The sequence below is a fragment of the Phyllobates terribilis genome, unplaced genomic scaffold (genome assembly GCF_046119375.1).
Source record: "Phyllobates terribilis strain yellow unplaced genomic scaffold, ASM4611937v1 Scaffold_1__5_contigs__length_1240528914, whole genome shotgun sequence".
Lineage (NCBI taxonomy): Eukaryota > Metazoa > Chordata > Amphibia > Anura > Dendrobatidae > Phyllobates > Phyllobates terribilis.
Genome location: NW_027362761.1, coordinates 1,209,235,563 through 1,209,258,947, shown reverse-complemented (window position 1 = coordinate 1,209,258,947; position 23,385 = coordinate 1,209,235,563). Strand labels below are relative to the sequence as shown.

At 50.9% G+C, this 23,385-nt stretch overlaps 1 protein-coding gene across 1 annotated transcript; it reads left to right on the top strand.

Annotated features, from left to right (window-relative positions):
• The first annotated feature begins 6,639 nt into the window (after positions 1-6,639).
• Positions 6,640-23,180, top strand: SPR (sepiapterin reductase). Its single transcript, XM_073649486.1, has 3 exons — positions 6,640-7,007; positions 11,534-11,824; positions 22,705-23,180. The coding sequence occupies exons 1-3, from the start codon at positions 6,713-6,715 to the stop codon at positions 22,893-22,895; spliced, it is 777 nt and encodes a 258-aa protein (XP_073505587.1). The 5' UTR covers positions 6,640-6,712; the 3' UTR covers positions 22,896-23,180.
• The last annotated feature ends 205 nt before the right edge of the window (positions 23,181-23,385 follow it).

Here is a 23,385-nt window from a genome sequence, read left to right as displayed (position 1 = left end):
GCCTAATAAGACAAGCCCTCAGCTGACCCAGAAATGGAGCACCCATTAGATGCGCAAATTCTGGTGCTTAGCCTCGCTCTTCCCAATTGCCCTGGTGCGTTGGCAATGGGATTGTGGGGTTGATGTCAGCTGTGTAATGTCCACTGATATCAAGCCCAGAGGGGTCCGCCGTAATCCAAATGGAGGTCCCAGTCTTCTTTATCCAGCGTATGGAGCTCTGGTCAGGGAATACAGCTCCATAGACTGGAGCAGCAGCTGCTGCCGGGCCTCACGCTGTACTCTGCAAGACCCCGTTGTACTCCGTGAGACCCCGTCGCTGTGACCTGAGGTGACCTCACTAAGGTAAGATGCTTTAGTTCGACGTTACTAACTTCTGTGAAGCACCTGGGGGTTCAAGGTGCTCACCACCCATCTAGATAAATTCCCTGAGGGGTCTAGTTCCTAAACTGTTGTCACTTGTGGGGGGTTTCCACTGTTTAGGCACATCAGGGGCTCTCCAAACGCCACATGACACCCGCAGACCATTCCACCGTCTGGGCTCCAAAACATCACTCCTTCCACTCCGAACCCTGCCGTGCGCCCAAACAATAGTTTCCCACCACATATGGGGTATCTGCGCGCTCAGGAGAAATTGCACAACGAAATTGCACAACAAATTTTGGGGTCCATTTTCTCCTGTTATCCTTGTGAAAATAAAAAAATTGGGACTAAAAGATAATATTTGTGGGAAAAATTTAACTTTTTATTTTCACACTTCTTTTTATAGTAAATAATTTTTATTGAAGAAATGTCTTTTTTTTTTTTACAACAAAAATATACATTTTAATACAAATAGTCCCTTTTCCATTGAACCACTGAGTCAGCATGCAGTGCTAACCACTGAGCCAGCATGCTGCCCATGTTACAGGTTCCATAGGAATCTGACAGTCATACAGTACAGACCAAAAGTTTGGACACACCTTCTCATTTAAAGATTTTTCTGTATTTTCATGACTTTGAAAATTGTACATTCACACTGAAGGCATCAAAACTATGAATTACCACATGTGGAATTATATACTTAACAAAAAAGTGTGAAACAACTGAAAATATGTCTTATATTCTAGGTTCTTCACAGTAGCCACCTTTTGCTTTGATGACTGCTTTGCACACTCTTGGCATTCTCTTGATGAGCTTCAAGAGAATAAAGCTAATCTATTAAATAATTTTTTTTCGACAACTTTCACAAAGGAAATCGAACTAACAGGAGAAATGAGAAGTGACAAGCTTAATCCTCCACTAAGTATGACAAATCTAACCCAAGCTGGGGTACAGAAACGCCTCAGTAACATTAAAATAAACAAATCACCAGGACCTGATGGCATACACCCACGGGTACTAAGGGAACTAAGTAATGTGATAGACAGACCGTTCTATCTTATATTTAAGGACTCTGTTGAGACTGGGTCTGTACCACTTGATTGGCGACAGGCGAATGTAGTGCCAATATTCAAAAAGGGAGCGAAAAGTGACGCCGGAAACTATCGGCCGGTGAGTCTGACGTCCGTTGTGGGCAAAATTTTTGAAAGCTTCATTAAAGAGGCAATTACAGAGCATCTTGATGCTAATAATCTTTTAATCCCGAACCAACATGGATTCATGAGGAATCGCTCCTGTCAAACAAACCTGATTGACTTCTACGAGGAGGTGAGCTCTCGAGTAGATCAGGGGGAACCAGTGGATGTCGTGTATCTCGACTTCTCAAAAGCGTTCGATAGCGTGCCACATAATAGGTTGGTATACAAAATGAGAATGATGGGGCTGGGGGAAAATGTCTGCAAGTGGGTAGCTAACTGGCTAAAGGATAGAAGGCAGAGGGTGGTTATAAATGGAATATACTCAGATTGGGTAAGCGTCACTAGTGGGGTACCACAGGGGTCTGTACTAGGCCCAATGTTATTTAATATCTTTATTAACGACATAGTCAACGGGATAAATAGTAAAATATCAATATTTGCAGATGACACAAAGTTATGTAAAGCAATTAATACAAAAGAGGACAGTGCAGACCTACAGAGGGATTTGGATAAGCTGGGTAGGTGGAGCATTAAATGGCAAATGAGGTTTAACGAGGAGAAATGTAAGGTCATACATATGGGAAGGAAAAATGGAAGTCACCAGTACTCACTGAATGGGAAATCATTGGGGAATTCAGAGATGGAGAAGGACTTGGGCATCTTGACTGATAGCAAACTAAATTGGAGTGCCCAAAGTCAGGCGGCTGCTGTAAGGGCAAACAGGGTAATGGGATGTATCAGAAGAGGTATAGCTGCAAAGGAGGAGAACATTGTTCTTCCACTGTACAAAGCACTGGTCAGACCACACTTGGAATACTGTGCTCAGTTATGGGCCCCAATATATAGAAAGGATATAAATGAGCTTGAAAAGGTACAAAGGAGGGCAACAAAATTAATAAGGGGAATGGAGGGACTGCAATACCCAGAGAGGTTGGCAAAACTAGGACTATTCAGCCTGGAAAAGAGAAGGTTGAGGGGGGACATAATAAATGTGTACAAATATGTTAGGGGACAGTATAGAGATCTTGCCCGGGATTTGTTCAAAAGGAGGGATATTACGGTAACAAGAGGGCACTCACTAAGACTGGAAGAGAAAAGGTTTCAGCACCAGCATAGGAAGGGGTTCTTTACGGTAAGAGCAGTGAGAATATGGAATTCACTGAGTGAGGAGACGGTAATGTCGGATTCACTACACCAGTTGAAGCGGGGACTGGATGCTTTTCTAGATACCAGGCAGATTTCAGCGTATACTTAAAAATAAAATAAAATAGTAGGTTGATACAGGGATTTATTCTGACTGCTGGTTTCAGAGTCGGGAGGGAATTTTTCCTCAGGTGAAGATTGGCTAAATCATTTGGGGTTTTTGCCTCCTCTAGATCAACTTTAGCAATTACAGAACTAACAGGTCGAACTTGATGGACGCAAGTCTTTATTCGGCTTTACAAACTATGTAACTATGTAACTATGTAAGAGGTAGTCACCGGAAATGGTTTTCACTTCACAGGTGTGCCCTGTCAGGTTTAATAAGTGGGATTTCTTGCCTTATAAATGGGGTTGGGACCATCAGTTGTGTTGTGCAGAAGTCTGGTGGATACACAGCTGATAGTCCTACTGAATAGACTGTTAGAATTTGTATTATGGCAAGAAAAAAGCAGCTAAGTAAAGAAAAACAAGTGGCCATCATTACTTTAAGAAATGAAGGTCAGTCAGTTCTAAAAATTGGGCAAACTTTGAAAGTGTCCCCAAGTACACTTGCATAAACCATCAAGCGCTACAAAGAAACTGGCTCACATGAGGACCGCCCCAGGAAAGGAAGACCAAGAGTCACCTCTGCTTCTGAGGATAAGTTTATCCGAGTCACCAGCCTCAGAAATCGCAGGTTAACAGCAGCTCAGATTAGAGACCAGGTCAATGCCACACAGAGTTCTAGCAGCAGACACATCTCTTCAACAACTGTTAAGAGGAGACTTTGTGCAGCAGGCCTTCATGGTAAAATAGCTGCTAGGAAACCACTGCTAAGGACAGGCAACAAGCAGAAGAGACTTGTTTGGGCTAAAGAACACAAGGAATGGACATTAGACCAGTGGAAATCTGTGCTTTGGTCTGATGAGTCCAAATTTGAAATCTTTGGTTCCAACCACCGTGTCTTTGTGCGACGCAGAAAAGGTGAACGGATGGACTCTACATGCCTGGTTTCCACCGTGAAGCATGAAGGAGGAGGTGTGATGGTGTGGGGGGGCTTTGCTGGTGACACTGTTGGGGATTTTTTCAAAATTGAAGGCATACTGAACCAGCATGGCTACCACAGCATCTTGCAGCGGCATGCTATTCCATCCGGTTTGCGATTAGTTGGACCATCATTAATTTTTCAACAGGACAATGACCCCAAACACACCTCCAGGCTGTGTAAGGTCTATATGACCAAGAAGGAGAGTGATGAGGTGCTACGCCAGATGACCTGGCCTCCACAGTCACCAGACCTGAACCCAATCGAGATGGTTTGGGGTGAGCTGGACCGCAGAGTGAAGGCAAAAGGGCCAACAAGTGCTAAGCATCTCTGGGAACTCCTTCAAGATTGTTGGAAGACCATTTCCGGTGACTTCCTCTTGAAGCTCATCAAGAGAATGCCAAGAGTGTGCAAAGCAGTCATCAAAGCAAAAGGTGGCTACTGTGAATAACCTAGAATATAAGACATATTTTCAGTTGTTTCACACTTTTTTGTTAAGTATATAATTCCACATGTGGTAATTCATAGTTTTGATGCCTTCAGTGTGAATGGACAATTTTCATAGTCATGAAAATACAGAAAAATCTTTAAAGTGTCCAAACTTTTGGTCTGTACTGTATACCCTGTTTATAAGGTCTATCACATCTCTCCAGTATCTTCTAAGTTGGGGACAGTTCCACATTAAATGCATCAAATCGGCATTTGGTGTATTGTATTTCCAACGTTGTGAATCTGGTTTTATTCTCATTTTTATACAACCTGAGGGGGGGTTCTATACACCCTATGAAATAAAAATATATCAGAAAGTCTGTCCGACCCCCTGACCGATACGCTAGGCATATCCTGTTCTAGATCTTCCCATGTTTCTTCAGATAGGGGCCAACATCAGTTTGCCAGTTCTCTTTTAGGGGACGGGGTTGTTCTCTCAGTCTTGATTCTAATAGACATTTATAGTATAGTGATATGGCCCCTCTTGTATCTCCCCAGACACCACTCTATCCAGACCTGGGGCGGAAGCTATTGGGGTCAGTACACTAGACTTTGCCTGGGCTATACAGGGTGTCTGAGGTGTAAGTACTGAAAAAATGTATTATTCAGTAGTTCAAATTCCTGCTTCAGCATCTCAAATGATTTATTATGATTGGGTTATTGTACAGACACCTTTTTTCTCCCAAAAATCAAATTCCATAAATTTTTCAATCTCAGGGTAATTAGAGTTTTTCCAAGTTAATGAATACTTAGCGACCCCTACAATTCTGGGCAGCTCCTTAGCTTGCCTCCATATTTTATCCACGCTAGTCATTGTCTCAGGGGATGAATTTATAGTTGTCATATTTTCACAGCTCTACGTTATAAACTTCTGTGAAGCACCTGGGGGTTCAGGGTGCTCACCACACATTGCGATAAGTTCCCTGAGGGGTCTAGTTTCCAAAATGAGGTCACTTGTGGGGGGTTTCCACTGTTTAGGCACATCAGGGGCTCTGCAAACATGACATGGTGTCCGCTCTCAATTTCAACAATTTTTGTGTTCAAAAAGTCACACAGTGCTCCTTTCCTTCTGAACTCTGCCGTGCGCCCAAACAGTAGTTTTCCCCCACATATGGGGTATCGGCGTACTCAGGAGAAATGACACTACAGTTTTTGGGGTCCATTTTTTCCTCTTACTGTTGTGAAAATAAAAAATTTGGGGCTAAAAGATCATTTTTGTGGAAAAAGTTAGATTTTTTTTATTTTCACGGCTACATGTTATAAACTTCTGTGAAACACCTGGGGGTTCAGGGTGCTCACCACACATCTAGATAAGTTCCCTAAGGGGTCTAGTTTCCAAAATGGTGTAACTTGTGGGGGGTTTCCACTGTTTAGGCACATCAGGGGCTCTGCAAACGCTGCATGGCGTCCGCTCTCGATTTCAACCATTATTGCATTCAAAAAGTCAAATGGCGCTTCTTCCCTTCCGAGCCCTGCCGTGCGCCCAAACAGTGGTTTGCCCCCACATATGGGATATCGGCGTGCTCAGGAGAACTTGCACAACAAATTTTGGGGGCCATTTTTTTCTGATACCCTTATGAAAATAAAAAATTTGGGGTAAAGGGAAATTTTTGTGAAAAAAAGTTAATTTTTTTTTTTTCCATATTCTAAAACTTCCTGTGAAGAACCTGAAGGGTTAATAAAGTTCTTGAATGTGGTTTTGAGCACCTTGAGGGGTGCAGTTTTTAGAATGGTGTCACTTTTGGGTATTTTTTGTCATAAAGGCCCCTCAAAGTGACTTCAAATGTGATGTGGTCCCTAAAAAAAAATGGTTTTGTAAATTTTGTTGGAAAAATGAGAAATCGCCGGTCAACTTTTAACCCTTATAGCTCCATAACAAAAAAAAATTTTGGTTCCAAAATTGTGCTGATGTGAAGTAGACATGTGGGAAATGTTATTTATTAACTCTTTTGTGTGACATATCTCTCTGATTTAAGGGCATGAAAATTCAAAGTTTGAAAATTGTGAAATTTTCAAAATTTTCACCAAATTTCCGTTTTTTTCACAAAGTAACACAAGGCTTATCAAAGAAATGTTACCACTATCATGAAATACAACATGTCACGAAAAAACAGTCTCAGAATCAGCGGGATCCAGAGTTATCACCTCATAAAGTCACACTGGTCAGCATTGTAAAACTTGGCCTGGTCAGGAAGGTGAAAACATCCGTCAGGGGTGAAGGGGTTAATATAGATAATTGTGAAGGTGTCTAGTCACAACAACCATCGGATAGATAGAGGTCTTAAAGAAAATAATCTGTACTGTCCCTTTAAAGGCCCCCCCCATACAGAGACGTGTTCCATGCAAGAACCAATCACTGCTCGTTGATTGGCTGCTGACGCTGCAGCTCCCGTCATGCAGTGCGGGCCGGCAGCGCGCTCAGCTGTCAGTCCGCGGTGCGATGTCTCTGGGGCGGGTCGTGTGTGTGGTGTCCGGAGCCTCCCGCGGGTTCGGGCTCTCCGTGTCCCGGCAGCTGGCTGCTCGGGCGGCCCCGGGCTCAGCGCTGCTCCTGGTGTCCCGCTCCGAGGAGACGCTGCGGAAGGAGGCGGACAGGCTGCGGGAGCTCTGCCCGGGGCTCGGGGTGCACTGGACGGCCGCGGATCTGAGCACAGACGACGGCGTGAAGAGAGCGGTGACCGCGGCCGCGGAGATGAGGAACGGAGAACCGGAGACCCTGATCATCATCAACAACGCCGGTACAGTCGGGGAGCCGGGACAGAGGGAGAGGGGACAGAGGGGGGAGCCGGTACAGAGGGAGAGGGGACAGAGGGGGGAGCCGGTACAGAGGGAGAGGGGACAGAGGGGGGAGCCGAGACAGAGGGAGAGGGGACAGAGGGGGGAGCCGGTACAGAGGGAGAGGGGACAGAGGGGGGAGCCGAGACAGAGGGAGAGGGGACAGAGGGGGGAGCCGGGACAGAGGGAGAGGGGACAGAGGGGGGAGCCGAGACAGAGGGAGAGGGGACAGAGGGGGGAGCCGGGACAGAGGGAGAGGGGACAGAGGGGGGAGCCGGTACAGAGGGAGAGGGGACAGAGGGGGGAGCCGAGACAGAGGGAGAGGGGACAGAGGGGGGAGCCGGTACAGAGGGAGAGGGGACAGAGGGGGGAGCCGGTACAGAGGGAGAGGGGACAGAGGGGGGAGCCGAGACAGAGGGAGAGGGGACAGAGGGGGGAGCCGGTACAGAGGGAGAGGGGGGGGAGGGGGAGCCGGGGCAGAGGGGGAGCCGGGGCAGAGGGAGAGGGGGGAGCCGGGACAGAGGGGGGAGCCGGGACAGAGGGAGAGGGGACAGAGGGGGGAGCCGGGGCAGAGGGAGAGGGGGGAGCCGGGACAGAGGGAGAGGGGACAGAGGGGGGAGCCGGGACAGAGGGAGAGGGGGGGAGGGGGAGCCGGGGCAGAGGGAGAGGGGGGAGCCGGGACAGAGGGGGGAGCCGGGACAGAGGGGGGAGCCGGGACAGAGGGAGAGGGGACAGAGGGGGGAGCCGGGGCAGAGGGAGAGGGGGGAGCCGGGACAGAGGGAGAGGGGACAGAGGGGGGAGCCGGGACAGAGGGAGAGGGGACAGAGGGGGGAGCCGGGACAGAGGGAGAGGGGACAGGGGGGAGCCGGGACAGAGGGAGAGGGGACAGAGGGGGGAGCCGGGACAGAGGGAGAGGGGACAGAGGGGGGAGCCGGGAGAGGGGACAGAGGGAGAGGGGACAGAGGGGGGAGCCGGGACAGAGGGAGAGGGGGGGAGGGGGGAGCCGGGACAGAGGGAGAGGGGACAGAGGGGGGAGCCGGGACAGAGGGAGAGGGGGGAGCCGGGACAGAGGGAGAGGGGACAGAGGGGGGAGAGGGGACAGAGGGGGGAGCCGGGACAGAGGGAGAGGGGACAGAGGGGGGAGCCGGGACAGAGGGAGAGGGGAGATGGGGGAGCCGGGACAGAGGGAGAGGGGACAGAGGGGGGAGCCGGTATAGAGGGAGAGGGGACAGAGGGGGGAGCGGGGACAGAGGGGGGAGCCGGTACAGAGGGAGAGGGGACAGAGGGGGGAGCCGGGACAGAGGGAGAGGGGACAGAGGGGGGAGCCGGGACAGAGGGAGAGGGGACAGAGGGGGGACCGGTACAGAGGGAGAGGGGGGAGCCGGGACAGAGGGAGAGGGGACAGAGGGGGGAGCCTTTATAGAGGGAGAGGGGACAGAGGGGGGAGCCGGTACAGAGGGAGAGGGGGGAGCCGGGACAGAGGGAGAGGGGACAGAGGGGGGAGCCGGTACAGAGGGAGAGGGGGGAGCCGGGACAGAGGGAGAGGGGACAGAGGGGGGAGCCGGTACAGAGGGAGAGGGGGGAGCCGGGACAGAGGGAGAGGGGACAGAGGGGGGAGCCTTTATAGAGGGAGAGGGGGGGAGGGGGAGCCGGGACAGAGGGAGAGGGGACAGAGGGAGAGGGGACAGAGGGAGAGGGGACAGAGGGAGAGGGGACAGAGGGGGGGGAGCCGGGACAGAGGGAGAGGGGACAGAGGGGGGAGCCGGGACAGAGGGAGAGGGGACAGAGGGGGGAGCCGGGACAGAGGGAGAGGGGGGAGCCGGGACAGAGGGAGAGGGGACAGAGGGGGGAGCCGGGACAGAGGGAGAGGGGACAGAGGGGGGAGCCGGGACAGAGGGAGAGGGGACAGAGGGGGGAGCCGGGACAGAGGGGGGAGCCGGGACAGAGGGAGAGGGGGGAGCCGGGACAGAGGGAGAGGGGGGAGCCGGGACAGAGGGAGAGGGGACAGAGGGGGGAGCCGGGACAGAGGGAGAGGGGACAGAGGGGGGAGCCTTTATAGAGGGAGAGGGGACAGAGGGGGGAGCCGGTACAGAGGGAGAGGGGGGAGCCGGTACAGAGGGAGAGGGGGGAGCCGGTACAGAGGGAGAGGGGACAGAGGGGGGAGCCGGGACAGAGGGAGAGGGGGGAGCCGGGACAGAGGGAGAGGGGACAGAGGGGGGAGCCTTTATAGAGGGAGGGGGGAGCCGGGACAGAGGGGGGAGCCTTTATAGAGGGGACAGAGGGGGGAGCCGGTACAGAGGGAGAGGGGACAGAGGGGGGAGCCGGTACAGAGGGAGAGGGGGAGCCGGTACAGAGGAAGAGGGGACAGAGGGGGGAGCCTTTATACAGGGAGCCGGGACAGAGGGGGGAGCCGGGACAGAGGGAGAGGGGACAGAGGGGGGAGCCTTTATAGAGGGAGCCGGTACAGAGGGGGGAGCCGGTACAGAGGGAGAGGGGACAGAGGGGGGAGCTGGTACAGAGGGAGAGGGGACAGAGGGGGGAGCCTTTATAGAGGGAGAGGGGACAGAGGGGGGAGCCGGTACAGAGGGAGAGGGGACAGGGGGGAGCCGGTACAGAGGGAGAGGGGACAGAGGGGGGAGCCGGTACAGAGGGAGAGGGGACAGAGGGGGGAGCCGGTACAGAGGGAGAGGGGACAGAGGGGGGAGCCGGTACAGAGGGAGAGGGGACAGAGGGGGGAGCCGGTACAGAGGGAGAGGGGACAGAGGGGGGAGCCGGTACAGAGGGAGAGGGGGCAGAGGGGGAGCCGGTACAGAGGAAGAGGGGGCAGAGGGGGAGCCGGTACAGAGGAAGAGGGGGAGCTGGTACAGGATGGCAAGGGGAGGGGGAGTCGGTACAGAGGAAGAGGGGGAGGGGGGCGGAGGGGCAGCCGGTACAGAGGGGGAGAGGGAGCCAGTACAGGACGGCGAGGGGAGGGGGCGGAGGGGCAGCCGGTACAGAGGAAGAGGGGGGAGGGGGCAGAGGGGGAGCCGGTACAGAGGAAGAGGGGGCAGAGGGGGAGCCGGTACAGAGGAAGAGGGGGGAGGGGGGGAGCTAGTACAGAGGGAGAGGGGAAGCTGGTACAGGATGGCAAGGGGAGGGGGGCGGAGGGGGAGTCGGTGAAGAGGGGGAGGGGGAGTCGGTACAGAGGGGGAGGGGGGCGGAGGGGCAGCCGGTACAGAGGGGGAGGGGGGCGGAGGGGCAGCCGGTACAGAGGGGGAGGGGGGCGGAGGGACAGCCGGTACAGAGGAAGAGGGGGGCGGAGGGGCAGCTGGTACAGAGGAAGAGGGGGAGGGGGGCGGAGGGGCAGACGGTACAGAGGAAGAGGGGGAGCCGGTACAGGACGGGGAGGGGATGGAGGGGGGGGTCGGTGAAGAGGGAGAGGGGGCAGAGGGGGAGCTGGTACAGGACGGGAAGGGGGTGCCGGTACGGGGAGATGATGCCGGTACGGGGAGGCTGAGGGAGTACGGGCGGAGGCGGTGCTGGTACGGGGAGGGGAGGGGGGACGGAGGGGGTGCTGGTACGGGGAGGCGGAGGGGGAGCCGGTACAGGACGAGAAGGGGGTACGGGGAGGGGGGAGGCTGAGGGGGTACGGGGAGGGGGTGCCGGTACGCGGAGGCGGTGCTGGTACGGGGAGGGGAGGCGGAGGGGTTGACGGGACGTGGAGGGGTTGCCAGCACAGGATGGGGAGTGGAGAGAGAGGGGGCAGGGGGGGGGGGCCCGGTACAGGACGGGGAGCAGATTTCAAGAGGTGCAAGATTGGTAGCAGATGTCGTTACCAGACAGACAGCAGTGGTGGAGGAGGTGCAAACTGTGGAGCAGAGGGGGTGCCGGTACGGGGAGGGGAGGGGGAGCAGGTGCAGGACGGGGAGCGGAGGGGGAGATGGTGCTGGTACGGGGAGACTGAGGGGGGAGGGGGAGTCTGAGGGGGTACGGGGAGGGGATGCCGGTACGGCGAGGCAGAGGGGTTGACGGGATGGGGAGTGGAGGCAGAGGGGGGAGCCGGTACAGGACGGGGAGCAGATTTCAAGAGGTGCAAGATTGGTAGCAGAGGTCGTTACCAGACAGACAGCAGTGGTGGAGGAGATGCAAACTGTGGAGCAGAGATTCAAGACCGGTGGAAGTGATACAAAACGGGTCGGGAGAGGTGGCTGAGGTGGACAGAATAGTAGCACAGATGGGGGAGGTGGCGTGGGGTGACGCGCTCCTTGGCCCGGCGGGGGGAGAGGCGGCATATCGTCCTCAACAGGGTACTGTTCCTGGTTTGAGGTGGCGTGTGCTCCTCTCTGGTGCACTTTGCCTGGCTCGGGGCGCTAGTCATGGGCAACCTGTGCGTCTGCCTGACCAGAACTGTGATAGATGTATGGTGGGCAGAGAAGTTCAGGTGCTTTCAGCGATGGTCCATGCACATCCCCCACCTCATTTCTTGCTTGCTTTGGTGTCTTCTCTCCAGGGTCCCTGGGAGACATCAGTAAGTCGTTTGTGGACATCATGGATGTAGAGGAGGTGAACAGATACTTGTCCTTCAATGTGTCCTCCGCGCTGTGCCTCACCTCCTCCCTGCTGAAAACCTTCCCAAAACGCGCAGGACTACAGCGAGTGGTGGTCAACGTGACCTCCCTGGCTGCCATACAGCCGCTCAAGTCTTGGACCTTGTACTGTACGGGCAAAGCGGCTCGAGACATGATGTTTAGAGTCCTGGCCGAGGAAGAGGCGGACATCCGCGTACTCAACTACTCACCAGGTACTGCACTCCGTGGAGTCACGTGACTGCTCCACTGTCGCATCTTGGATGCATGGGCCGTGACCTCACACATCGACACCCTTTTATAACCCTTAATGCATGCTGACTTATCCTAAACTCCCTAAATGCCAAAATCGATAGTGACTAAAGCATCTAGTTGGTTAGACAGAGACGAACCCTCTGCACTCCACGGGTGATATTGCATTGTCATGGCAGCCGGGGGCCTAACTATGGCCTGCATGTCTGCAATCTTGGTCTTCCTATCAGGCCCAGCCAGAGGTTGTCACCCCTTCCTCAGAAAAATAAAAAATGTCAACACCCTTGTAACTCCCACTGGAGCCATTAAAGAGGACCTGTAACTTGCTAAAAAAAAAGTAGTTAAATATCTTGTAAGAATCCCTGAGCTCCTCTGATTCTGCTGCTCCTTTCCGTTTTCCTCTGCTTTGCTCCATTGCAAGAGATATTCACATTTCTTTCTTCTGGAGCGCAGCATGTGAAATCTAAGATTTGCAGTTCAACTGGGTGTTTCTTCAGAGTCTCCTCTGGGGGCGTGCACCTTTACTCCTCACTCCCAGATGCAGCCAATCCCAGCTTGGCAGAGTCTGAAAGTGCTAGCGCTGTGATTGGCTGTATCTGGGAGGAAGGCGTGAAGGTGCACGCCCCTGGAAAGACTGAAGAAACACCTAGTTGACTGTAAATCTGAGATTTATCGGTCAACCATGACAGCACCACGAGAGGGGATCAAGGACAGGAGAGCTACAGGCTCAAAAGGGGGCGTCACCTCTCTCTTTCCTCAGTTTGGTTTCCTGTCCTTGATGGAGGGAACCTGTGACAGGCTTACCTGTTGAAGATGCCTAGATATTGAAAGAGCTGTTGAGCGGCGCCCCTGTCTGGGGTCGGCAGCTCCAGCGTCGTCTGTGCACCGGGATAGTGCGGCATGAACCACTATGGCCAGCAGGTGGCATGCCCACAGGGCAGTCGCACCTGATGTTAAGGGAATGCGATCAAAAAAAAAAGTGCAGCAAGTGCTGCTATTTAAGCACCTAAGCTCCGTTGCTCCAGGCTTCCCAGCTACTTTTTTCTCTATCATGGAGCCTGAAAGTGAGCAGTAGCAGCAGCAGCTAGTTTAACAGCCGCCATCTTCACCATCTCAGCGGCTGCTTGGGGAGACCCAGGAGACACGGCGCCCTCGAGCTACCGGTAATACCCGAACCTCAGGAAAGAGGTCTGGCCAGCGTGGCTCCAGCAGGATGAAAGAGTCTGCGGCCTCCAGAGATTCCCCGGGTGAGAGAGGTCCTTCCTCCAAACCGGTATCAGCCCTTTCAGCCATCTTCAAGAAAGTTCACTTAGTAATGGAGTGTCCCTTCTTCTTCTCTGTTTTTAATAGGGGAAGAAGTGTACCTCCAAATCCAAGCACAATGACTGTGCGTTGTGTAAGGCCATTTTAGCGGACTCGTATCCTAAAAAGCTATGCCAATCCTGTATTAACCAAACTTTGGCTGACGAGACCCCTAGTTTCGCCTTAGGGTTAAAATCCCTAGTAAAATCGGAGATCAGCAAAGTCCTCTCTAAAAAGCATAAGAGCAAGGAGGATACAGATTGTGAGGTCTCCCCAGCCCCTGATGACTCCCTATCTTCGGCCCATGAGGTGGACTTTGAGGATTTATCGTCCTCGTCCTAGTCATCTTCTGACAGTGGTACAGGACAACATTATTTCCCACTAAATTAAATTGACGGTCTGGTTAAAGCGGTCCGCTCAACTATGGGCATTACAGATGCCAGACCAGAAAAGTCAGTCCAGGATATGATGTTCCGGGGACTAGGTCAAAGAAAAAGGTGTTTTCAAATTAATGATAAACTTCAGGATCTAATTCATAGGGAATGGAAAAGGCCGGAAAGAAAGGGTTCTCGCCCTACTTTCTTTAAGAGGAAATACCACTTTGAGGACTCTGCCTCTTCCTCCTGGGAGAAAGCTCCAAGGCTAGATGTGGCTATAACCAAGGCATCTAGGAAGTCATCTCTCCCCTTTGATGATATGGGGGCCCTTAAGGACCCGTTGGACAGAGAAGCTGTTACCTTTCTCAAAGGAACCTGGGAAACAACTGCTGGGGCTTTAAAGCCGGCAGTTGCTGCAACTTGTATGGCCAGGTCCTTGATGATATGGCTGTAACAGCTTGAATCCCACCTAAAAAATGATACATCCAGGAAGGAGATATTATCCAACATCCTGCTCATGCAGGGGGCAGCAGCTTTCCTAGCAGATGCCTCCGCAGACTCGGTTAGGTTGGCAGCAAGATCAGCCGCCATGTCCAACGCAGCCCGTAGAGCCCTGTGGTTTAAGTGTTGGCCCGAAGATATTCAAGCCAGAACGAGATTGTGTACCATACCATGTGAAGGGGAACATCTCTTTGAACCAGTTCTGGATGAAATCTTGGATAAAGCAAGCGACAAGAAAAAAGGGTTCCCTAGCTTATCCATCCCTGCTTATAAACGTTCTTTTCGCAGAATAAGACTTGTGCGTAAAAGACCACAGAGAGATCAGGATAAATGGGAAGACCGCAGGCCGAAAGGTAGAGGGCTTCTGTTCGGTTCTTCTTCCTCTACTCGGGGACCCCGGAAACCAAGTCAATGACTCTTAGCCCAGGTAGGGGGGATGCTGTTAGTCTTCTTACCTGCCTGGACAAATATTTCAGCCAGTAACTGGATCCTTCATCTGATAGGTTCGAGTTCCAGGCGATTCCTCGTGGGAGATTCATCTTGACCCTGGTCCGTTCCTCAATGTCAGAGCAGCTGGCCCTACAAAAGGAGGTGCTGGACTTACTTCATAAGGCAGTCCTGGTGGCTGTCCCAGCGTCCGAAAGGGGGTTGGGATCCTACTTGCCTCTTTTTCTGGTCTCTAAGCCGGACGGATCGTTCAGGTGTATCATTAACTTAAAAGCCCTTAATAAGTTCTTGATAATTCCCACCTTTAAGATGGAATCTGTCAACTCAACAATAAAATTGCTGTTTTCAGGCTGTTACATGGTAGTACTAGATTTAAAAGATGCCTATTGCCATGTTCCTATCCATGAGGATTACCCGAAATACCTAAGGGTAGCTTTGATCATGGATGGGGAAGTCAAGCATTTCCAGCATAGGGCCCTGCCGTTCGGTCTGGCCATAGCCCCCTGGGTATTTACTAAAATTATAGCGGAGGTCATGGCTCGTGTCAGAGAATGTGATATTTTGATTATCCCTCATCTGGATGATTTCTTGATAATTAGAAATTCTGCCGTCCAATGTAATAAACACCTGTAAGAGGTGATCACCATCTTGAATTTAGAAAAATCTAGGTTTGTACCCTCAAACGTTCAGCAGTTTTTAGGTATTATGTTGGATTCAGATTCTCAAGTATGTTACCTCCCAGAAGCCAAAAAATAAAAGATTGGGAATAAGGCGAAAAATGCAGTAGCAAATCCGATCATGTCCCTTAGAGCAGCAATGTCCCTGTTGGGTACCCTGATATGTTTCCTTGGGGTTCTGTGGCCACAATACCACTCCAGAGTGCTACAGTGGGATGTGCTATATAATGAAGTTTTGCTTAAGGGACACCTGGAAGGAAAGATGTCCTTGTCACCCCGGTCAATTGAGTCCTTACCGTGGCGGGAGGATGAGGCGAGCCTATCTCAAAGGGTTCTCTGTGTACTTAGAACTACTAGAACAATTACCACCGATGCGAGTCCCAGTGGGTGGGGAGCCCATCTGGGGGATATGGTAGCTCAGGGGGCCTGGTTGAATAGTAAAAAGGGTCTCTCCTCCAACGCTTAAGAGCTGCTGGCAGTAGACAAGGCGTTTTAATTATTTCTTAGTTTTCCTCCAAGGTCAGAATGTAAAGATCCTTTCAGATAATAGAATTGCGGTAGCATACGTGAACCAGCAGGGGTGGGTACACGGTCAAGATCACTGATGAGAGTGACGGATCATCTCTTTCAGATCACGGAATGTCATCTACTTTCCTTAACGTATATATAAGGGGAAAAGAAAATACAAAAGCAGACTTCTTAAGCCGCTATCCTCTGAGGCAGGGAGAATGGGAACTAAAACAAGACTTTTTCTCCCAAATAGTCTGAAGATGGCGGGGGGGGGGGGTGGGCTCCGATGGTAGACCTGTTTGCCACAAGACTAAATCGAAAGACAAGGCTCTTCTGTTCCCTAAATCCCAGAGAAGATCCCCTGGCAGTGGACGCTGTCCTAATACCTTTGGGATTTCAGCCTGGCCTATGCCTTTACCCCATTGGCTCTTCTTCCCGTGGTCATAAGGAAGATCAGGGAGAACAAGGCAAGTGTTCTGATGGTCGCAGGAGACCCTGGTTCTCATGCCTGGGGAGCATGTCCATCTCGGATCCTTGGGTCCTGCCCGAGGTTCCGAATCTTCTCTTCCAGGGTCCAATAGTCCATCCTCAAGCATCGGGCCTCCACGGTATGGAACTTGAAAGGTCACTGCTAAGACAGAAAGGGTTCTCTCAAGATCTAGTAGCTACCCTAATGCGTAGCAGAAAACCTGTTACAACTCGAATCTTTCCTAGAACTTAGATAAAGTTTTTGTCTTTTTTTGGTTCTAGAATTGGTGAGGGGGCACCAATAGCAAAAATTTTAGAGTTTTTACAAAAGGGTCTTGAACTTGGGTTAACCACCAGTACCCTAAAAGTTCAAGTTTCTGCCTTAGGCGTCCTATATAGCTGTGATCTGGCAGGCAACTATTGGGTTTCTCGTTTTATTAGGGCTGCGTTTAGATCCTTACTAGTGTTGAGCTTTCCGATACTGAAATATCAGGTATCGACCGATATTTGCGGTATCGGAGTTCCGATACTGAGTTCCGATACTTTTAGAATATCGAATACCGGAATCAGAAGTTCCCAAAATGCCTGCGCTCTGCAGTGTCTCTGAAGGATGACAAGCTGGATGGCAGCGCTCAGCTTACTGTACTTGTCATTTAGTGTAAAGGATTTATTAAAAAAAAATAATAGTGTTTTCATGCACCGTCTCTTTAAAAAAGCCGGCCGGCAATTCAGCAGCGGTACCCGACAATTTACAACAGAAAGAATAGAGCTTCACTCATAGTTTAGATAGATAGAAACATGTGAGTCACATATAAAAGAAGTACAGTGACAGTGTTGGTTACTGTACTTGTCATTTAGTGTTAAAATAAAGGATTTATTTAAAACAAAATTGGCGTGGGGTTCCCCATAATTTTAGTCTCTAGCGGAGGTTAAGCAGACGGCTGGGGCAGATGTTTGAAGCCTGGGAAGGGGGTAATACCCACGGAGCTTCCTGGGCTACTAATATCAGCCCCCAGCTGAATACCTAGCCTTTACTAGCTATTAAAATGGGGGATCCCCCAAAAAAATGACGTGGGGTCCCCCCTATTTTAATAGCTAGCAAAGGCTATTCAGACTGCTGGGGGCTGATATTAATAGCCCAGGAAGGGTGCCATGAATATTGGCCCCATCCCAGGCTAGAAACACCAGCCGTCAGCCGCCCCAGAAATGGCGCATCCATAGGATGCGCCAATTCTGGCACTTAGCCTCGCTCTTCCCACTGCCCTGTAGCGGTGGCAGTGGGGTAATAGGGCTGGGGTTGATGTCAGCTTATAATGCCAGCTGACATCAAACCCAGGTTAGTAATGGAGAGGCGTCTATAAGACACCCCCATTACTAACCCCATAGTCAAAGTTAAAAAAAACACAAACTCCCAGAATAAAGTCCTTTAATTGAAATAAAGACCCAATTCTTTATTGTTCTAAATTAAACCATACTTACCATCACGCCCATTCCAGCTGAAGCCAACGATCTCCTGCAATAAAAGTAAAATAATAAAGCAACCTCATCCTTACCTTTCCATGGTTCCCACGACAGCTTCAGCTCTGCTACATCGAGATGACAGGTTGGATCGCAGCTGAAAGCTGCCATCCAGCCTGTCATCCCGCAGACGCTGAGAAGCGCAGGCATGCTTGCGCTCCTCAGTGTCAGGCTGTGACGGCATCCAGATGAGCCGAGGTCATGTCCAATGAACTCAGCTCACCTCATGCACGTCACTGACAGCGTGGGAAAATTCTCCTGCACTCAGCGCTTCAGCGTGAGAATTTTCCCACGCTGTCAGTGGCATGCATGAGGTGAGCTCATGTCCAATGAACTCAACTCACCTCATGCACGTCACTGACAGCGTGGGAAAATTCTCCTGCGCTCAGCTCTTCAGCAGGAGAATTCTCTCACGCTCACCGCATGCGCAGGAGAATTTTCCCACGCTGTCAGTGACGTGCATGAGGTGAGCTGAGTTCATTGTCGGCTCATCTGGATGCCGTCACAGCGAGACACTGAGGAGCGCAAGCATGCCTGCGCTTCTCAGTGTCTGCCGCATGGCAAGCTGGATGGCGGCGTTCTGCTGCGGTCCAGCCTGTCATCTCGATGTAGCAGAGCTGGAGCTGTCCTGGGAACCATCGAAAGGTAAGGATGATGTTGCTTTATTATTTTTCTTTTATTGCAGGAGATCGTTGACTTCAGCTGGAATGGGCGTGACGGTAAGTATGGTTTAATTTAGAACAATAAAGAATTGTGTGTTTAGTTCAATTAAAGGACTTTATTCTGGGTGTTTGTGGGTTTTTTTTAACTTTGACTATGGGGTTAGTAATGGGGGTGTCTTATAGACGCCTCTCCCTTACTAACCTGGGCTTGATGTCAGCTGGCATTATAAGCTGACATCAACCCCAGCCCTATTACCCCACTGCCACCGCTACAGGGCAGTGGGAAGAGCGAGGCTAAGTGCCAGAATTGGCGCATCCTATGGATGCGCCATTTCTGGGGCGGCTGACGGCTGGTGTTTCTAGCCTGGGAGGGGGCCAATATTCATGGCTCCCTTCCTGGGCTATTAATATCAGCCCCCAGCTGTCTGCCTAGCCTTTGCTAGCTATTAAAATAGGGGGGACCCCACGTCATTTTTTGGGGGGGGGTCCCCCATTTTAATAGCTAGTAAAGGCTAGGTATTCAACTGGGGGCTGATATTAGTAACCTGGGAAGCTCCGTGGGTATTACCCCCTTCCCAGGCTTCAAACATCTGCCCCAGCGGTCTGCTTAACCTCCGCTAGAGCCTAAAATTACGGGGAACCCCACGCCAATTTTTATTAAAATAAATCCTTTATTTTAACACTAAATGACAAGTACAGTAATCAACACTATCACTGTACTTCAGAAACATGTCAGTCACATATATATATCTATCTAATCTATGTGTGATGCTCTATTCTTTCTGTTGTAATTTGTGGGGTACCGGTGTATGCCGCTGCTGAATTGCCGGCTTTTCATGTTTCACTGTGAGCACTGTTCCCACCTCCCCCAATACATTCTACATTATTCTTAGTTGTTTTCCTTCATGTAGAATTAACCTACAAGGAAAGAAAGGGTTTATTTTCATTCCGATATTTGTGTCCCATTGACTTGCATTGGTTTCCGGTATCGGAATCGGCGATATCCGATACTTTTTGAGTATCGGCCCGATCCAATCCGATCCGATATTTCCTGATATCGGAAGGTATCACTCAACACTAATCCTTACCCATCATCAAAAGCAATTTTGTTCCACAGGATTTAAATTTGGTTCTAAAGGCCTTGACTAGCTCGCCTTTTGAGCCAATAGTCGGCAACCCTTAAATCCCTCTCCCTTAAAACAGCGCTACTAATAGCTTTAATCTCGGCTAGGAGGATTAGTGACATTTAGGCTCTTTCTTCGGCTTTACCCTTTACTCAAATCCAGGATGATAGAGTAATTCTTAAACCTGATCCCGCCTATCTCCCTAGGGTAGCTTATCGTTTCCACAGACTTCAAGAAGTAGTCCTACCCTCCTCCTGTCCTAATACAAGTAACCAGAAAGAAGCAGAGTTTCATACGTTAGACTTAAGGAGATGTGTGGTTAGGTACCTCTCGGTCACCAAAGACTTTAGGAGAGAGAGTTCTTTGTTTATATCCTACCAAGGGGTTAGGAAAGGGTTTAAGGTCACAAAGTCCACCATAGCTAGATGGATTAGGGAGGCTATTTCTCTAGCTTATGCGTCCAGCGGGGAGGAAGTGCCACAAGGGTTGAAGGCTCACTCCACCCTGGCTGTGGCAACCTCCTGGTCGGAGAAGACAGGTGTCTCGATAGAAGACCTATGTAAGGCTGCTACCTGGTCTTCTCCCTCTACATTCTATAGGCACTGTATACTGGATTTGGGTGTTTCAACTGACCTCACCTTTGGGAGAGTGTGCTCCTGGCTGTGGTCCCTCCCTAGACTTCTTCATCTCTGCAATTCTCTCGTGGTGCTGTCATGGTCAACCGATAGTCATAAGTTACTTACCGGTAACGGGATTTTTCAGAGACCATGACAGCACCCTTATAGTCCCTCCCTTAGTTAAAAATGTCACACTTAAAAGGTGGTGTATATAGTAGTTTTTTGTGGTTGTTTTCTAACCTGGCCGTCCTCTCAATGCTCTGTAATCCACACTCAGGCGAGAGAGGTGCCACCCCTTTAAACCTGTAGGTTTCCTGTCCTTGATGGGCGGATCCCCTCTCTCGTGGTGCTGTCCTGGTCTCCGAAAAATCCCGTTACCGGTAAGTAACTTATGACTTTCAGATGCCGCGCTCCAGAAGTAACTCATGTGAATATCTCGGCAAAGGAGCGACGCAGCGGCAAACGGGGAAAAAAAGTGGCAGAATCAGGGGAGGGCAGGGAATTTTTTTGAGCAAGTGACAGGTCATCTTTAAAGAATTTTTAACTTGTCACACGAGGATCTGTTTTTGAATACATCAACAGAGGAACTAAACTGCCATGGGTTTTGTAGTTGTTAAAATGAGAAAAATCTGATCTTTCCAAGCTGTGAAAGCTTTTATTGTACAACTTCCTCCATCATTCTACAAGAGGATCACGGATAGCTTCCGTTCTCGGTGAGTTTCTGGCCTTCTCATGATTCTTGACCCAAAGCCTCAAAATTATGGCTTAGCTGGAACGGATGTAAAATCCACAACAACAATGATGAGTGTTGTGCGCCGTGTGATGCATCGTCACCCCCACTACTTATATCTGCTGATATATGGATGTCTGGCTGTAACAGCAAAGAAAAAAACGCTGATACGGCTCCGAGTGATGCTGGAGGGGAAGTTTTAGTTTTTTACAGCCTTTATTCTTCTGGCAAAGTTTTATTTTACCTGGACTATCCCTTTAAATGGGTCGGTCAGTGCTTGCTGCTGGCAGTGCGCTCCAGTCACTGCTGATGCCGGCTGTGCAGCACGGCCAGGGTTTGCGGCTTGTGGAGCAGACGCCACTCCTGGGCTTACCCTATACAGGCAGATGTGTTCCTTGGGGTTAATAAGGAGTCTGCAGGCACGAGCGCTGTGTTACACTATTCAATGCAGCATTCCCATCTTATGCCACCAGGCGGAGGCCAAAAGGAGGCTCTTCTGGCCTCTGTTGCAGCTTGTGGTGAGTGTAGTTGATGCAGCGTGTGTGAATGTGGGCTCAGTACGGTGTGGCGGTGGGCCTGCTGAGGGGCACACAGGCCTGGCTTCTAGTGGCCGTGCTTGTTGACTGCTCGTCCTGGAGAACATCGATCTGTCGCGTAGTTCTGACCCTGACTGTTCTGGGACGAACGGTCCGAATCTGCACGGATTTACCTTTTCATTTGCACGGAAGTGTATAATACGGCACACAGAATATTAGGGTGCAGCGGTGAGGTGCATGGCTTCCTCCCCTTACCTGTAGGCAGCCACGGAAGTTTCTTGACTAACCTGGAGTGATGTGCATAGAGGAGGTCCACAGGGCTCCTGTCCGGTGGCCATGGACTTCTGACCTGACCGGGCCCCTGGCTCTTCTCAATTGATTCTCTTATCTGTAGGACTTAAAAGCCCAAAACCTTCACTCACAATAGGTCCTGGGCCACAGCGCCTGCTGCAAAATCCAGAGCGCAGCCCTGATATGAGGATGGAGAGCTGCAAGTGCTTAAAGCCAGCTGCGGTCATCTCTCCAAATGACGGACAAGGGGAAACAAAATTTTCTAAACATCTGGAGTGTGAACCAGAAATCCCGGCACCTCCTTCCTCGGCTGCTGTTATTGAGATCATTAATGGTCGTCTGAGGAAGGTTCTCTGCTGAATGTACAAATCATCAAGATCCGCTGCTGGCAGCTCCTGTGTTATTACTGACAAATGACGTCCCAGATGGGAGACGCTGCCGCCACGGGAGAAGGTTTAGGCCACAGCAACATGGGAGGGGTGAGAGGGGGCCTTGTCCTGAAACCTCTGGCAGCAAAAGGCTTCATGTCCACCACAACCACTTTGGCATCTACTCTCTACCGGAGGGTGGGTTACTTTAACCCCTTCCTACCTTATGATAGTGCTTCACGACAGGCGCGTTGTTGGCTGGGTCAGTGCCCACACCATCACGTGGTTGGTGGCATCGGAGATGACCATGGTCCTGGCTGTTATCTCACGTGGCACAGTATCCTATAAATGTAACATAGAGCGCAGTGCAGCCGGATGCACCGCTTTATAGGAGCAAAGATTAGTACAAAAGGGTTCTGAAGCCGGGCAGCACAACATAAAGTTATGGGTTTGTTATAGAATGTGTCAATGCAAAACTGTTTTTTTATTTGGATAATTTAATTGTGGAAAAGTAGAAATTAATTGAAAGAAAACCCGTAAATGTGAGGACCCCTAGAACTGTGGCATCTATGCTTTGCAGTGGACGGCAGAGAAAAGCCGAGCCTGCGGTGTTTCTCCAGTCAAAACCCAACACCCAAAAACTAATAGAAAAAGTCAATGAGTGCTGGGCTGCGTTCCTCAGGGGTCTTTGCTGACTGCAGGTCTTGTGTTGCAGGGGTCCTGGACACGCAGATGCAGGAGGAGGCGCGGACGCTGACGGCCGATGAGGAGCGGCGGCAGACGTTCATTAACATGAAGCGTGATGGGAAGTTAGTAGACGCTGAGGTGTCTGCACAGAAGATGCTGGACGTCATCCAGAGCGACACCTACAGATCCGGGGCACACTTGGATTTCTATGACTTGTGATCACTCCCGACCTCTATGATGGCAGCGTTGTGCCCTCAGTGCTCCTCCAATCCACACAACAATCGTAGGGACGTCCGGGAAGGGTGCAGAACATAACGGATAACGGGGTCCGCTCACATCTGATGTCAGCCGAGTCCTCACCTGTGTGTGTGGGATCCCCTCAGCACTGCCCGGTGACCCCACCACCACTGCCCATGTGTCAGCGGGGTCCTGTGATCCTGCCGTCATTTAATAATTAATGTAATTTTTTCCTATTACATAATATAAATGTCTTCGCTGGCTTCATTCCCGTTACCTGATTTATTGGGGCACAGTTCCAATAATTCATCCTCCAGAGGATTAGACGTGCTGGTTTACTGTAAACTCTGTACCTGTCAGGATCTGTAAATTGTAGTGTCACATCCTCTGGCGTCAGGGGCGTACATGGAAATCATGGGGCCTCGTAGCAGAAGTTCTAATTGGGTACCCATCCTCCCCCTCACTCCTCCAA